Below are 17,018 nucleotides of genomic sequence, written 5' to 3' on the forward strand. Positions count from 1 at the left end.
TTTTATGGGTAGACGAAGGGAGAAGCAGCTCTGTTTTCGTGGGTAGATGAAGGGAAAAGCAGAGTTTTCGACAAAGGGAAGGGAAGGAACAGCAAAGAGTCAGGAACAGGTACGCCGGGTGCAAATAGACTTTTTGTTTCCCCTTATATGTTACCAAGTAAATTCTGACAAAGTTGAGTGGTGGGAAAATTAATTTTTTTAATACATTGCCCAGAATGGCCACACCGATTCTTGGCTCTAAGCTGTGGTGTTTGAGGATTTATGTTGTTTAGATTGATCACTCAAATGGTCAAAGCAATGCATCATTTTTTTTTTTTTTTTTTTTTTTAACTAATAAGAAAATTTTATTACCATGAATAGGCAGAGCCCAAATACAAAAGACATATACAAAGGAAATACCTACTTTGCAACAGAAATGAAAAGAGGCTAAAGCAAATCCTAAAAATTATCAACATTTAATACAAGAGCCTTAGCCTACAAACACAAAGTATTAAAGAAATCCCGAAGTTCTCACATTGAGCGTTCTTTGTCTTCGAACACTCTCATTCCTTTCCAACCAAAGACACCACATCAAGCGCAAAGGCATGTTTTCTTCCCTCAAACCATTCCAACATGCAAGAATATCCACCACTTCCTTAAGCATCACCCAATCAATGCCAGTCGGACCAAAAATCTCATTTCACAAAGACTTTGCCACCTCACAATGAAAGAAAATATGATTTCAAGCTAAAACTAGCAAAGAGTTGATTGTTCAACTATTCTTTGGGCTTATACCCTAAATGAGAAATTTTCAAATGCTTGATATAATCATCTGATATAGAATTCTATATCAGATTTCTGCAAGCTTTTAGTGCACAACAGGTCAAGCCGCTCTTCAAATAGGCAGTAAAAGTCACGCTGTAGGATTCTCAAGATACAAACCATCACACCCATTTCCGAAAGGAAGATTCTTCTAACTCATTCAGGCAAATATACAATATTGAGTCAAATGAATAATATTTACATGGCTTATTCACAGTTAGTTACAATTTATTCACCAACCATCCAGACTCGGATGTCGTATGTAGCAGATTGACAGTGAACTTGACATTAAATTTTGAGCAGGCCAATTTAATTTGCAACATGATCGAACGGCCAAGGAAAAAGCCCTAGGCGGATTTCCCACTCTGAACAAGCAAGGTCAACTACTTGAACCTGTAATACTAGCTTATGGAATTATTCTGGAGCAGAAGATAAGGCAACAGACCCCAAAAAATGAATCAACGGCCAGTGAAATGAACCCTTCAGTACAGAAATCATGTCTCCGCTTCACGACATCTGTCACCACATAAATCTAAGCTCAAACTTATCGTAAATGATTAGCATGACAGGTCTAAGATTTACAACTTCCAAGAAAAACAATTTATGCAAGAATGAAAGGCATCTTCTAATACGTTGGATGCACTAAGCATACAGAAAGAATCTTACCAAGTTCAAAGTTTTCCAGATACTTCAAAATGAGTATAAGACAATGCATATTTTTAACATACTAGCATAGGTGAAACTAGATGTGCTGATGAGACCACCAAGCAATGGAAGCGATAAATGGAGAAAGTATTTCATGACTTATGCCAAAGGCTGGCCTGATGGCATAACACCTAAGTCACCAAAATGGAGGTCTTGGGTTTGACCCCCCTCCCCCAATGTATAAAAAAAAAAAAGTATTTCATGACTTATGGTTCTCCAGATGGTGCATGGGACTGAGGTTATACTGCAAAACATCAATGATGACAGAGTAAACTGGGTTGCAACCTGATTTTCCCTTGAATATTCACATTATGGGCAAATTCAAAGTTGCTGTTTGTTTGGAACACAAGTTACTAGCTCAAGTGCTCTAATGCTGGTGACTCCATCAATAAGGATAAGAAAATAGACATGATTAAAAAACTATATATACATACTTAATGCTAGTTTCAAATGTAAAAACTATAACCGAGTCAGCTAATGAACTCATGACAAAGCTTCCCCCCCCCCCCCCCCCCCCTATCTTTCCCTCTCTCTTCCAAGTTTTAAGTAATAAGACTGTCAGGTCACTAACCTTTCAGTTTATACGCTTCAAGTCATCAGTGTTTCACGCTGAGGCACTTCAAGTTTAAGCAATTTGGTGAACTACAGAACAGATCAGAACAATTAAAATAGCATTTAAGAATGTCTTCCAACAATGCTAATGATTGATGCAAAGAGATTGGCTCTTAAGAGAGCCAGTGTTCATCACACACGGAGGCTTGGATACATGTAAACCAGATAATGAAGAGCTGGAACACAGGTGCAAACAAACACACACCAGGTATCCACAAACAATCCGTATGCACCGCCCACCTACACGTGAACATACCTGAGATATCTTGAGTTCCAGTTCATCCCACTCTAAAGATGGATTGCTTCCTTTTACTATCCCTGTTCCAGCATACATCAATGCACCAAGACCCTAGGATCCAGAATTGGTCAGCACCGTGATGTTGTTAACAACATGGTTACCAGTTGATTCAGACGGTTACAAAGATTTTCTTGCAATATACAAAACAAATTATATGCTCGTTTACTACTGCTAGAGCTTACTATTAGTAACTTTGCTCTTAGAAGTGTGACATCTGTTAGAATTCATTCTGAATTAAGTTAAAACGTCACAAGTTCTGAAGGCAGTTCGACTAGCACAAAATGGATTAGTAAACTAAAAAATAGGGTTTACTTGGCTCACCTTTTCCACTAATGCTGACCTGATGCCAACTGCAAACTCACTCTCTCTGCCACCAAACCAACCAACAGGCCCAGCATACATTCCTCGATCAAATACCTCTGAACAATATACATAGAAATTCATGTATATTGATATTAATATTGATTTTAATTTAGGTTCATAAATTTTTATAATGGCTATGCTTTGTTAACTTGCGCTAGTATTAGGTGAGATATATGATACATAATCAGTCCATGTATCTGGTCCAAAAAGGGGTGAGAAATCAAGTATAAGCTGGTTTTGTACTGCTAAAACAACGGAAGAAAAAAATAAAAAAATTTGAGTACTCCCCTGTTTTTGCAGCTGTCTTGGACTCTTGTGAAATCTTTCATTAGGACTAAACTTTGATTATCCAGCAGCCCTCACATCTTACATTTGCTAGAATATCCAGCCAATGAAAGCAAAGGGTATGCTTTCAATGCAAATCTTTCAAGGCAAATCAAATTGAACATCTGAAAAAAATAGAACATCTAATTCCATAAAAGCAGTAAGTAGAGAAGGAATTATTGACCACTAATCTGCCTAGGTACTGACGTCGAAATGATGATACAAAAACAGTGTCCTGCCGCATCCAGACCTAGGCAGCCAATTTGCAGTTCATGAGCAGCTCCAGAATCTCTCCCTGAGTCTGAGTGTCATTATCTATTTTACAATTTGTCTTTAAGTCACAAGCTATGCAGTCTGATTAAGGATATTTCGTGAACTCCTTGGTTCGACTCTTAACTGGTCCAACTTACTCCACTTTCTACCAAGTTAGGAAATCCCAATTGTCAGGATTGGGTTCATGTGAGTACTAGATGCACCCAGAAACACCCTTCTAAATGGGGCACCTAGGTCTAGGAAATGGTACTCCATTAAAGTCACAACCCTCTGACAAATTAGGACTAACACCAGAGATCTAAATTTGGGAAATAAATTCACAAATCCTAAAAACGCTACTCCAACATTACTGCCACAGCCAACATCACCATGACAACCTTTCTATAGTGCCACCCACAACCACCACATCCACTCTCAGTCAACACCACAAAAAGCAAAACCACAACTCCCCAGCGCCACCATCACAGCCTCCACCTCCTCCCCTTCAATTCACCATTTATCAGTGCCACTAGCATATCCAACTAATTCCAAACATATTCAAACATAGTACACTTTGCCTCTCATAGAAGGCATGTATAGCTTTTTTTGACATATTGATTTCCTTCATATGTTCAACCTTATTTTTTAAGACAGTTTCCTTTCGCTAACAAAATTAATAAATTGCATGCAATAGTGTAAGAGGACTTTTGAATGTCGTCTCAAAGAACTTTGAGGCCCCGTTTGAAACTCGGACTGAACTGAAATCAACTCAATTCAATCTAATTTTAAACTGAGTCTAACATCCAAATACCAAATTCTCAAATCACTAAACTCATCTTAACTCAAAATTTCTTTACAAATGGGACCCACAACCTTTTTTCAACTCAACACCTCTTTACATACAGGATCTACAACCTTTTTCAACTTCCCACAAATACATCTAAACTTATCCTAATATCCAAACACATCTAAACTTATCTTAAGTGGGCCCCACAAAACCCACTCCACCATCTCAACTCACTACTATTCATAAAGAACTCAATTCATCTCAACTCAACTCAACATCCAAATGGGGCCTGAAAGAAAATAAACAAAACTTGGACTGTGCATCATAAAATAACAATGATTGAGTATCTACCATTTTCGGCTATAAAAACTCGTGCCTCTTCTCTTGGTGATCCGCAAACTGCTGGAGTTGGATGAAGAGAAGCTAAGATGACAAACTGGCAAGGAAAGATAAAAGAGAAGAATTTTGTAAATAATACAGGTACAGTGTAGCTGATATATGGATGATGATTCCTTCATGTCTGATGTGGTATCTCTTGCTAGAAAGGAATGGGAGATACTTTGAAGATAAAGAACATTCGATGGGAGAACTTAGGGATTTTTTCTTTAGTACTTTGTGTTTGTGGACTAAAACTCTTGTAATGGCAGATGTAAACCTTCTGGATCTGTATTAGCTTTTCTTTTGTTTTTAGAGAGATGTAGGTTTTTCATTTGTATACATCCTATGTACTTGGGCTTTGCCTATTCTTGGGAATAAAGTTTCTTATTACTTATCAAAAAAAAATACAGATACAGGAAAACAAATATAAATAAAAAATAAAAATAAAAATAAACCGTCATGTCTTGCATGAATTAATGATTAACATTTAAAGCTTTTGGGAAGAAAAACAACTGCAATCATTTTTAACTCTGAGGTCAGGAAAGTAAACACGAAGGATTCAAAATACATAGATTGAATGTAAATCAGATATCAAATTGCAGTGAAAATTGTGGAGGACTGTCTATGTTTTTACCTCATCATCTTCACATTTTAACCTGCCTGTCAATTGGGCATATAAATGTTGGATTCTTGGTAGTTTCTTTATCACTTTCTTTGGTTCTACCATTACACTGCTACATACAGCCTGCAAAGCAGAATTCTCAGCATAAGTGAAGATGTCCAGAACAACTTGGACCGAGTCTATTACAAATGCTCAATGCAGAGATGTTGGGTCAGCAGTTAATGCCATGTCATCCAGCTACTTGCTTATATGAATCTTGTAAGCTTCGAAGTCAAGAGACTACTAATTAAGCATAATGGCATCATTAGAAACATGCACTTATTAGCAGAGAATGCTAGTGATGGAAGCAAAGGCATGATCAAGAAAAGCCAAAAGCACTAACAGGGATGCAAGAAGAAGTAGGACATACATGGTATAGCTGTAGGGGAAAGGAAACTGCAAAAGATTGATATTGATTCTAACCTCTAGAATTTAATTAATAACAAAAACGAACCTTTCAAAAGTAAATGAAGTCAAATCTGTAATTGAAAGACGTCTTAGGTTCTCCTCAATTACAAGAGGTCAACTATATTAAGCTTAACTCTGAATCTCCACATTTAAAGGAAATCAAATCCTTCCAGAATATTAAATTGAGTAGGAATTGCTGTTGGAGTTCCAGCATAAAACCAGTTTTGGATTTCTTCTGCAATTTTTCCTGCATCAGAGGATCCTAGGCATTCTACTAGGAAGGCCATTGACAAGAGTTTCATTACAAACAACTACCAAGAATATATCAAGAAATACATATAAGAAGATCAGTAAAATAAGTAACATTTTTTTATAAGTAAATCAGTAAAATAAGCACATAAGTAAACTTGCCTCTAATTTCTTTCTTATGCTTTCTCTCACTATGGTAAACTCTAGGTGGTCCTTGGGACTGCAAAATCAGTACAAGGACAAGTGACATGATAAAAGTTGTACGTCAGCCACACTAGAGGAACTGAAATTACTAGCAGCCATTAGTAATGGTATTAACGTCCCTAAAAGTTAACAACTAATGGTAATTCACTAATAACCTGGAAAGCAAGTCAAGTTCTGCTTGAAGATCTTGAGCCATTGATCCACCTCTGGCACGGGTTCCAGCCAAAGCCTCGCTACTAAGGCCAAGACATTTTCTGTGAAATAGTTGCTCCGGCTGTTCACAAAGTTTATACACGTTAAGTTAATGTTGGACATTGAGTCCAAGGACTTTGAAAATATATGAACTATCACCCAGTAACAGGCACAAACAGTAAAGGGCAAAACTGGTAGGTGAACAGGAAAGCAGTATACAAAAAGCAAAATCTGTCCTTTTTTTTTTTTTTTTGTTGGGGGGAGCATAAAAAGCATAAGCTAGTTGTTGAGTAATGAGACTTTTTACCGTATTTCCTATAAATGCTGGTGCATTAGGTGGTTGTAGACAAAACTGATAAGCATTGTCCTTGCTTTTTCCAACCTACAAAGTCTAGCTGATGTAAGCTGATCTTCCAATCACACAGATCCATAAAATTTAGGGTTCGAAGGTGCAAATTAAATGAAGACAAGAAAATACTACCTGCAAACATTTTAACCATGTTGTAGGAGCAATATCGTTAGCAGTCACCACTCTGCTGCTTCGTGCTAGCACAACCTTAATTATCAAGTTAAGATTGATTCATTAATACATAAGAGAGAGAAAACAAAAGAGGAGGCAGGTAGAGGGGTGGATATGATGGAAAAATTAGTGTTCGAAACCATAGAACCTGAATATTCAAAAACACAGATTATATCTACAACCTTGGTTAGCTCAGAGTTGCTTCTGTCTATTTGCTGCAAAGCTCTGTTAACAGCAAGTTCCCAATATGTCTTAGACGGAACATCAGTCTTGCTTACTACGAATGTTTTAGGACGTTCGTTTCGCATGTTTACGACAAAGGAAGAAAGCTGCATCATTTAAGAATGTAAAAACAGGATATATAGATATGGTACAAGAGACTAACCATACGAATATCCACTCATTGCGCAAAGCCAACAAAATATACGGACCTGGCGCATTGTAGTCTGAAGTGCATCAATAGCCATTTGCCATGGCAATGAAAGGGATTCGTCCCATGCAACAGTTGTTGCAAGCATTGAGCTTCCTTCAAGCTCATCGAGCTCAACCTGTCATTCAGAATATAGTAGCGGAAGGTATTAATCCCAACATGAAAAATGACCCAAAGCCCCTAACTCAATCGTGTAACGAAAACAGCTTGTCTTGCCTGAGGAACCATAAAGTAAAAGGAACCAAAACGCTCCCATTCTGACGACATGTTAGACCTCGCATCGAAACGGATACCTCCATAAGCACGGATTAAAGGGCTCGTATCTGAGAGGAACCTTCATACAGAGAAAATACCACATCGAGATTTCTCATTTTAACGTACTGGGCTTCCGAAATGCCGGAAGAAAATGAGATTAATTTTCAATTTAACTACCTTCTAATGGATTTCCAGTCGCTATATGAAAATGGGTCCATCCGTCGAAAGAAGACTGCCGAACCCACGCCGGCGACACTAACCAAACTGCTTGCTCCCTTTGGGCTGCCATTCCGGTTGCCGTTTCCGTCGACAGAATGGAAAATATCGGAGCTATCTGATCGATTAGAGAAGAAACAGCGAGAAAGAAGGAGATTGTTTTGGGCGTGAAGCCAATCAATTGCGTCAATTTGTTGCTGGATTGGGACCTAATCACAACCAAGTATGCACATTAGCTTTTGTTTCTTCTGCTAATTTCTCTCATTTTTATTTTTTATTTTATTATTTTCAAATTAAAAAAGATAAATTCTATATCTTCTATTGTTCTTTTCTCTGGCAATCAAAAGTATTATATTAGTTGACATTTTATATTTTCAAACCATAAAAAATTAATACTTTTCCGTTTTTTATTTATTAAATTATTGTGATCTGGCCATCAATTATGTCATATGTACGCAGAATATGTAATGTACAAATTTGAAAGTTTGAAACTTTATGATTTAATTTGAAACTGTAAAACATATTTTATTTTCTCTTTTTATTCAAAAGTCCTCTTACTATTTTTTAATAAAGAGAAACGTTTAAAGAGATTTTATAAAAATTAAATTACAAACTAACGTGATTTAATTATTTAATATATTATATTATATTATAAAATTATTTTTATTATTAAATAAATCTAATATATTATATAAAATCAAGAAATATATAAGTCAAAAGATATATATGATTAGTCACAGGTGATAATTGTTTTACTAGACTAATAATAGCAAATTATATTTTACAATAAATTTAAATTTATAAATTGACGTAATTTGATATGATATATTAATATATTTAAATTTTAATATATTAAATTAAGTCACGTCAATTTATAAATTAAAACTTTTTATAAATTATAATTAATTTTTTTTCTTCTAACAATAATGATAGATATAAATTTCAAATAGACAAGTATCATATAAGTCATTTGTAAAAAAGTGAAACTCAGATAAATAATAGTTTTTTTTACACTTTTTTTAATGTGAAGTCTACTTTTCAAACTTATGCAAATCATTTCTTTTTTATAGGAAGGGGAGAATATATAGAATGTTACCATATAAAGAACTTTTTAATTGGAGCCCAAAATCAGAGAAATAGTTAATGTGTATCTTCTCCATTACAAAGAAAACAATACTTACATTTTGTTAAATTAAAAAAAAAAAATATCATTTAAATCCAGCAGGTAGGATGCATGGAAGAGCTAGCATCTTTTATTCGTCAAAATTATATTTATAATATTAGGATGTGCAAATTTCAATTTTTTTTTTTTTGTTGAAAAAGAAATAGACCATAAATATAAGATCTACATAAAAAATTAATTTTTTTAAAATTACACTCCAATTTTTTTCAAAATAAATACGCATAAATTGCACAGTACCACATTACTGCATCTAGTATTACTCGTTATTTATTAGGTTCAGGTGCAATTAATACACACACACATATATATATATATACACACACAAATGACCAAAATTACTATGATTCATGTGACATATGATTAACTTAAGCAGTACTACTACTCAATGATCCCCCAATCAAAACTGCAGTACTACTTGTATATATCATATAATGTGCCGATCTTCCTATTAGACGATAGGGTTGATATTGATAAAAAAACAACAATATTGTAACGACAGAGGATACGTTTGAAATAAACTATGGAATTTAGTGCTAAAAATTGGTATTCTTGAGGATTAACTATGTTATACTGCTCAAATATGGTAATTTGAAGGGTTAAGCATGCACTATAATTTTTACATATTCTAAAAATTATAACGACAATATATATATATATATTCAACACATTTAAAAAAAAAAATCTCTAGCTCGAAATATATATTAATAAGGATAAAATTAGTATAAAATTATATATATAGTACTTAATTATATAAAGTTTCTAAGCACTTATAAGCAGCCAGAAAATAATAGTATAGTCAATATATAAATTATCTGCTCTTATAATCATATATATATGTATATATATCTTATATAAATATATAGTGTATATATAACATTAATTTAAATAATAAACATGATTTTTAATAAACAAAAAAATAATGAATGTACGTATAATGGAGCAATGTTTTTTTCTTATTATACTATCATAAATTAATAAACTTACAAAAAAAAAACGAGATCGCTTCAAAACTATTCTGTTTTATCAGTAAATAGTTCTAAGTAATAATTGAAATTCTGAATCGGTTACACAAAATCAAACCATCTCATCTCATCTCATCTCATCTTATATAATCATTATAAGTTTTCTAAACTCGCACACAAAATATAATAAATAATACAACTTTTTCAAATTTTAAAAGAAAATTAAAATTAAAAAATAATCTTAATTATGTGTATAAATCTGATGCAAGTGCTTTGGAAAAAAAAGGTGGATTCTATTAAAAAGTGTGATTTTTCTTATACTTATAATTTATGGAGTCTATTTTTTACAATGAGACAGCATGTGAGAAGTTTGTATATTTGAGATTTATACAAATCATTACTCTTAAACTATGATCTACACATTGTACTTTGAAAAACATTGCAAATTGTTAATTCAAAGCTGCAAAACTTATTTTCTCATGATAAAGGGTCATATATATATATATATAAGCAAACAGAAAATATTATTCTAATAATACAAAAACTATTACTAATTAATTAATTGAAACAAGAATAAAAATTATTAATCATGGTAAATTCAAACTATTATATATTATTTCATGAAAAATAACAAGTCTAAATAAATAATGAGTGATATAAAAAAAACACATGATTTTATACCAACAAATAACAACTCATGTTAGTTTTGAAACATGGTATCAAACTAACACTCTTAAGATAATTGCACTGCATGGTGCAATATACACACATATACATACATATATATATATATGGTAATTGTATGAGATATATGCAACAATATGGGCCTTTTTGTGAACATGATCAGTAAGATTAGCGGCGCCCTAATCCTAACTATCTTCACATATAAAAAAAAAAAAAAAATGAAGATAATTGATTTCAGAGCCCACAATGCTATTGGATCGTTCCATGCAAGAGATCAAGGATGGATAGGGATCAAGATCTTTACAAGAAGCTGTTCAATACCAGCTTTCCACGTGCCATTACAGATAGATAAGAAGTTGGACTCTCCATATTAAACACACACGTTATAGTCCATGAATGGATGGAGGAAAAAAAAAATCCCAGAAAAAAAAAAAAAAAAAAAACCCAGAACTTGTGCGTGCATATCTAGCTTAGCTAGCTAGGTAGCTTACCTGGAGACGTATAATCCCTGATGCAGACGCCGGTGGTTCGGATTTCAACTGGTAAATGGCGGAGTTGAGCCTGTCCATGGCCAATGCAGGTGATGGAACCGGGGATAAACTACGTGTTTCAATGGTTTCTACGGGGAGTAGTCCGGCCTGGTCCGATCCTTTGCAACCATTCATGGACATTATACAAGGCTGATATCGCTGCTTTGAAACACATACATGCATTCAAAGATGACCAATCATCATCAGTTCGGCACTTTCTAAGAAATGTGAAGAAGGAGAAGAAGATGCACGTACAATATGAGACGTACGCATGCTTATTATTATTATTATAAGTATGTTGGCAAAGATCAGTGCATTGCTTACACGACAGAAGAAACGAAGGGTTTGGCTGCTGGAACTGCATTTTCTTTGGTTTGGATCGATTAAACCGGTCAGGAATTGCCTCGACGCGGCACCTGCAGCGCTAGCTGCCATATCTACCCACAGAGAGAGAGAGAGAGACAGAGGCAGAGAGAGAGAGAGACAGAGAGCTCTATCTCCTAATTTGATAGTGTTTGGAGTAAGATCGCCTATACGATAATGATATATAGTCCCGTATTATTTATAGGGTCGAGCGATAGATGCTGTCCTGCTTCCGGTATTGCAGGGCGTACAATTTTCATGTTCTCCGTCGTTGACACGTTGCTTGGTTTTCAGCGGTTGAGATTAGGGGTGTTCAACCGGATCCGGATCCGGGTATCCGGCCATAACCGGATCCGGATCCGGATTTTAAAAACCGGGCGGTTATCCGCCCGGATGGGCCCGGATTCCAATCCGGGCGGATATCCGGATCTAATCCGGATATCCGGTTTATAACCGGATATCCGGTTTTTTTGCAATTTTTGCCTTAAAACCCGGATATCCGGATTATAACCGGGTCTAATCCGGGTTTTTTTTTTTTTTTTTTTTTTTCAGACTTTATAACTCTAAAAAATATATATATAGCACTTAAAAAAAAAAAAAAAAATCTGATATCTTATTTCAATTGCCCAATTTGTTTTAAAAAATAATTTAAACACATTTTATAAGTTAAAAAAATAAAAAGTAAATTCAAGAACAAAATAAATAAAAATGCAAAAATAGATAATATTGTTGTTTACATCTCAATGCAAAACATTAATTTACAAAGAACAAAATAAATAATAATACATTACAACTAATTAAACTAATACAATCCATTACAAAGAACAAAATAAATAATAATACATTACAATGCTGCTACTATTTCAAAAAAAAAAAAATTACAATGCCCTTCACATCTTGAAAGTTGAATATAGAATTGAGGAAGCTGCACAAGGGACATTGACCAGCACAATCCAACAACCTGATTACAGGAAATATAGCCATTAAATCCATCTTAATATTTAATTAAACAAGAACAGTCAAGCATCAACTGCACAAGCATATTGTTGCATAATATATGGAAAAACAGGTTCAGGTCTAGAGAGGAAGTCTATCTCATGGTCCCAATTCAATTTAGCAGTTTAAAGGGTCTATCTAGATATAACTCCTGAAAAATTGTTTAATTATCGCTCAAAAATACCCTTCAATCAAGAGATAATCGAGGCTGCAGCGTGATAACATTTGGAACAGGTCATAGCCAGCCGAATGAATCAGAAGTCAATCCAATCACAAACTAATAATGTCATTCATAGGCATGGCCCTGTTTGTTTCCCAGGACATTAAAATATATGAAAACTGAAAGCTTGAAATTCCTTATTTTCAGAGATATCGTTTTATTATTACTTAATACCAAATAAGAAAAGGTATTATTTTTGTCCATGGCTGCAATACCTGCACCATTGTTGTTCATTTTCAAGGAGAAAATATTAGCATATGCAAATTATGTATCAAATGGAGAAGCATGAAAGTCAATGAGTTAAGTAGATAAATCAGAGCAAACGTTCTATGGTTTCATTTCTATTTGCTGGAGAAGAATGCTCATTCATACTAATGGAATTTTGTGTTACCTGAAAGGTACAGTACACGAAGAGGAAAACCAGAGTAACAATGAGTGAAACTAAGACTACGATTAAAGAATGGTTTGTAAGCATAACCCCAGAAACTAACAGTTCAAACCATAATTTAGATAAAAAGGGTCAAAACAGTGGTCAAAGATGTGGGCAGGATGGTGGGGGTGAAGATCAGGATCTTGCATAAGCACCGAAAGTTGCAAAGGACAGTCATAATCTAATAGGGTTTTGAGAGACAAGAAAGGACAGATTTTTTGAATTGAATCTCTTTCAATTCTGAAAGGAAAATCCAGAAATGCTCACAAAAGACATCTATGTGGGTTTTATTTCTGTCCCATTAAATATTTTTTTTTTTTTTGATAAGTAATAATTTTATTGAAGAAATAGGCATAAGCCCAAGTACACAGGAAGTATACAAAGGATAAACCTACAACTTCCTGAAAACAAAAAGAAAAAAACCCAAAAAAACTAAAACAGATTCAGGAAATTATCCACCATTACATAAACTTTCGCCCAAAAACCCAAAGTACCCATGAAAAAAACCCTAAGATCTTCCAAAGTGCGTTCATTATCATCAAAACATCTCCTATTTCTTTCTATCCACAAGCACCACATGAGACAAGGAGGAATCATCTTCCAAACAGACGCTGCCTTCTTACAGCCCTTCAAACCCTTCCATCCTACCAATAAATCCACCACATCTTTGGGCATCACCCAATGCAAACCTGTCCAACTCAGAACCTCATCCCACAAGAATCTAGCCACTTCACAGTGAAGGAAAAGATGATTTACAGAATCATCTTTTCCAGAATCACAAAGACAAATACAAAATACATTACCAGAATCACAAAGACAAATACAAAATCATAGCCTGCAAACTCACAAGTACAAATGCAAACTCACAGACCCAAATATGAAGTATTTCAAGTGAAAATGAAAGCATGAAAAATGATGAATGCATCAATGTGAAATCAATGTGAAAACTCACAACCAGCAAAATCACAAATACAAATGCTGTCAAAAAATAATATATTATTAAAAATTACTACTTAATATGATTCAATGAATCACTCCATAGTCCATACGAAGTAGAATATACAAGAATTTTAGGTAAGTCTTACTCATTTTCTCAATGTTCTTTCTTCCAAGTTTGCTTTTTCTCTACAAATCGGAGACAGCTAGTGCCTCATGTTGATAAAATGTCCTCTTGGTAACCTTTTTCAGTTTCTTGGTTGCTCAACGAGTGAGCCAATCATCTGTTTCCCGATACGACCTCTGAAACGCCCAATCAACATCCTACCTATCAGAATAAGAGGGAAAATGTGCTAGATGATGCAAACCCTAAGATGTGCGAGAATAAGATCTTCTGACCCACGCGAAAATCAAACATAAACCCAGAAAAAGGAACCCACCCAAATCGAGAGAGAGAGAGAGAGATTAACATACCTTAGGTTTCAAGACAGAGACAGACGGATTTGCTATGCAATCGCCACGGGCCTAGGGTTCTTGAGAGACGAGCGTGAGAGAAGACGAGTGAGATGCTGAGATTCGATCGAGAGAGACGGATTATGTTTGGGGAAAATCCAACATAAGAAGAAACGGTGTCGTTTCGGGGGGGAAAATCAGTAACCGGGTGTATAACCCGGTTACGGATTACCGGGTTATAAAACCGGATCCGTAACCGGATCCGGTTTTATAACAACCGCCCGGGTGTAATCCGGGCGGATATCCGCCCGGATTCACCCGGATCCGGATTTCCGGACCGGATCCGGAAAAAAACCGGTCCGGATGCACACCCCTAGTTGAGATTTACGTGTGCATGTATTAATCGATCCGCCGAGAAATGCTATTTGCACACGGCGTCGCGTACCCTTTGCGTACATGCCGTCCACGTAGTACGATTAATGAAACGGTGCGTTGCTCACCGCATCGAGGATTCCCTCGGGCCTTATCGTTCTGCCTCCCCTCTTCCTTCACGTATTGACATTCAGCGAAACCTGGCGTGTGCAACCAGCATTTACTTTTTTCCTTTTTCTTTCTTCTCGCAAGTTACCCGCAAGACATAAACTACAAAGGAAACCTTACAAGGATTTCTTTTGGTTAATATCACCTCAAAATTTGAAAAACAAAGAAGAAACAAACAAATACAAATAAATATCTGAAACGTAAAATTACAATTTAACCTCACGAAAACAGTCAGGCAAAGCAGACTCTCTTCCTATGACATAATCATCTCTATGAGCCTTCCACAGAGCTTGCATCAATTCTCTCCCTCTCAAGCCCTGTGACTTGAAATCAGCAAAAGCTCTTCTGCTTAAGAAAAGAGTTTTGTACAGCCCCTTGAAAACTCGCATTGCAGCAACCATCTTGTCCATATTTCCAAAATATGTTGCCACGTAAGAATCACTATTAATAGACACGTGATAATCCAATGCAGCTTTCGTGTTCCCATGCATGCTTGTGAAATCCTCACCACTAAGGAGGCTAGACTTAGTGACTACATTGGTGTAAACAGATGTTAAACCTTCAATTTCCATAAGCTCATCCCCGGCTGCCAGATATATATTTGTGTTTGTCGGGATGGAAAGTGCTTGAAGTATGAAGGCCATCTCATTAGGCGTAAGGGGACACTTCCCCCGTTTTCTCCAAATGCAGGCCAACTCTCCAGTCCACGGTTTTCTATCTCCTTGTGCTGCCTCAATGGTTTTGATGGAGGCTGAAGAAAGACCCGAGTATTGGCATTGGCTGTAAGCTACCATGTCCGGTTCAAAGCGAAGGTGAAGCGAGATAAAAGGTTTGGGTATAGCTTCTAGAAGCTCAGAGGCTTTCTTCTCCAAGGATCTTGTGAGGCGTAAATCCATTGAAACCAGGTCGTGCGAAACCCATTTCAAAACCAGAAATTTCCTGCACCTTCATGCTGTAGAAAAACTCATTTCGTAACCCAAATCGGTAGAAAACGATTCCGACTGCACAAACCAGTTCTCCTGCCCAGCAACCACACTCCTGTCGTCGTCGAATCCGAAGCCACTACATGACTCTGATCTCTAGCTGCATTTCTTCTCCAACGAAATGCTTGCGCATGTATACGAAACATGAAGCCGGTTTTAGAAGAGAGAAGAAGGAGATGATTTCGTTCTTACCTGCAGTGTTCAATCCGCACCGATTTTACGAAGGTCTATTGAAGGGTACAGGAAAATTGTTGCGCACCGTTTCATTAATGTCCACGTGGAACCCGTGTACGCGTCGTGTCCCCTTCGGCGTGTGCAACCAGCATTTCTCTTTTGCAAATGCCCAAATAACAAAAGCCAATGTTGTCTTGTCATGTTGGCCACCCATGGAGAAAATAATAGACCACGGCAAGCAGAATATATAATTTTGTTGTAGGAGTCTACAACTCTATCGACCCAGACCCAGACAGAGGCCACTAGTGACCAATCGATCTAGACCCTCCCTCTCTCCCACCCACCACCAGGAACAAGCACGATGGAAGGAATTTAGACGACGAACCTAGACCCAGACCTGACCCACCCTAGTGCTCCTCTCTCCCATCCATTGCCAGGAACATAGACGACAAAGTGAGAATCCGTTAAATGAGACAGAAGGCCACTCAACCTATTATTTGTTGCCCACTTGTGGTAATTAGTCTGTGTCTCATTTGCAAAAGGCTTGATCCAACCTCTCTCACCGGCCACCAACTTGGAACTAAAACAATGACGTAGATACAGCAACCAAAGCGATACAAAATATTGTGGTAAAAATGACATGTTAGACGAAAAGTACTAGTTTCATTACTAAAGGAATTAAAGCCATCGATGATCTGTACATAATTCCTTTGATCCAATATGCCCAAGTAATGGAGCTAGCTAGCGAAATGGGAAGTGAAGGAATTAAGAGATTAGGTTACTAAGCAATTAAGTTAGTTATTTTATACGTGGGGATGGTAGCTAGGGCAATTAAACATAGTCAAAAAGATCATCTGGAATTACTTTTTGTTCTTCCCTTTCAAGGAAGTATCAGAGCTGCTCGACTAG

General features: G+C 36.0%; 2 protein-coding genes and 1 long non-coding RNA gene across 7 annotated transcripts; all 3 read right to left on the minus strand.

The window, feature by feature from the left end:
- Positions 1 to 932: 932 nt before the first annotated feature.
- On the minus strand, positions 933 to 11,539 carry LOC122281207 (isochorismate synthase 1, chloroplastic-like). Of its 5 annotated transcripts, XM_043092545.1 has the most exons (16): positions 11,339 to 11,539; positions 10,976 to 11,173; positions 7,617 to 7,864; positions 7,401 to 7,518; positions 7,186 to 7,302; positions 6,937 to 7,083; positions 6,716 to 6,790; positions 6,542 to 6,616; positions 6,198 to 6,316; positions 6,001 to 6,058; positions 5,155 to 5,265; positions 4,494 to 4,578; positions 2,738 to 2,835; positions 2,375 to 2,467; positions 2,078 to 2,148; positions 933 to 1,317 (listed from the first exon to the last, which is right to left on the minus strand). In XM_043092545.1, the coding sequence occupies exons 1-15, from the start codon at positions 11,447 to 11,449 to the stop codon at positions 2,095 to 2,097; spliced, it is 1,707 nt and encodes a 568-aa protein (XP_042948479.1). In that variant the 5' UTR covers positions 11,450 to 11,539; the 3' UTR covers positions 933 to 1,317; positions 2,078 to 2,094. The 5 variants fall into 5 exon arrangements, 2 of the variants coding, with proteins under 2 accessions (XP_042948479.1, XP_042948480.1); XM_043092546.1 differs by lacking the exon at positions 2,078 to 2,148; XR_006230181.1 differs by lacking the exons at positions 2,078 to 2,148; positions 4,494 to 4,578.
- Positions 11,540 to 12,227: 688 nt separating this feature from the next.
- LOC122281989 lies at positions 12,228 to 14,777 on the minus strand. The gene is made up of 3 exons (XR_006230360.1): positions 14,434 to 14,777; positions 14,109 to 14,287; positions 12,228 to 12,338 (listed from the first exon to the last, which is right to left on the minus strand). It is a non-coding gene; the product is annotated as an uncharacterized LOC122281989 (long non-coding RNA).
- A 23-nt stretch (positions 14,778 to 14,800) lies between these two features.
- On the minus strand, positions 14,801 to 15,848 carry LOC122282160 (O-fucosyltransferase 13-like). The gene has a single exon (XM_043094115.1). It carries the CDS (start codon positions 15,846 to 15,848, stop codon positions 15,159 to 15,161), a length of 690 nt encoding a protein of 229 aa, XP_042950049.1. The 3' UTR covers positions 14,801 to 15,158.
- Positions 15,849 to 17,018: the final 1,170 nt, after the last annotated feature.

Source organism: Carya illinoinensis, chromosome 11 (genome assembly GCF_018687715.1).
Source record: "Carya illinoinensis cultivar Pawnee chromosome 11, C.illinoinensisPawnee_v1, whole genome shotgun sequence".
Classification (NCBI taxonomy): domain Eukaryota; kingdom Viridiplantae; phylum Streptophyta; class Magnoliopsida; order Fagales; family Juglandaceae; genus Carya; species Carya illinoinensis.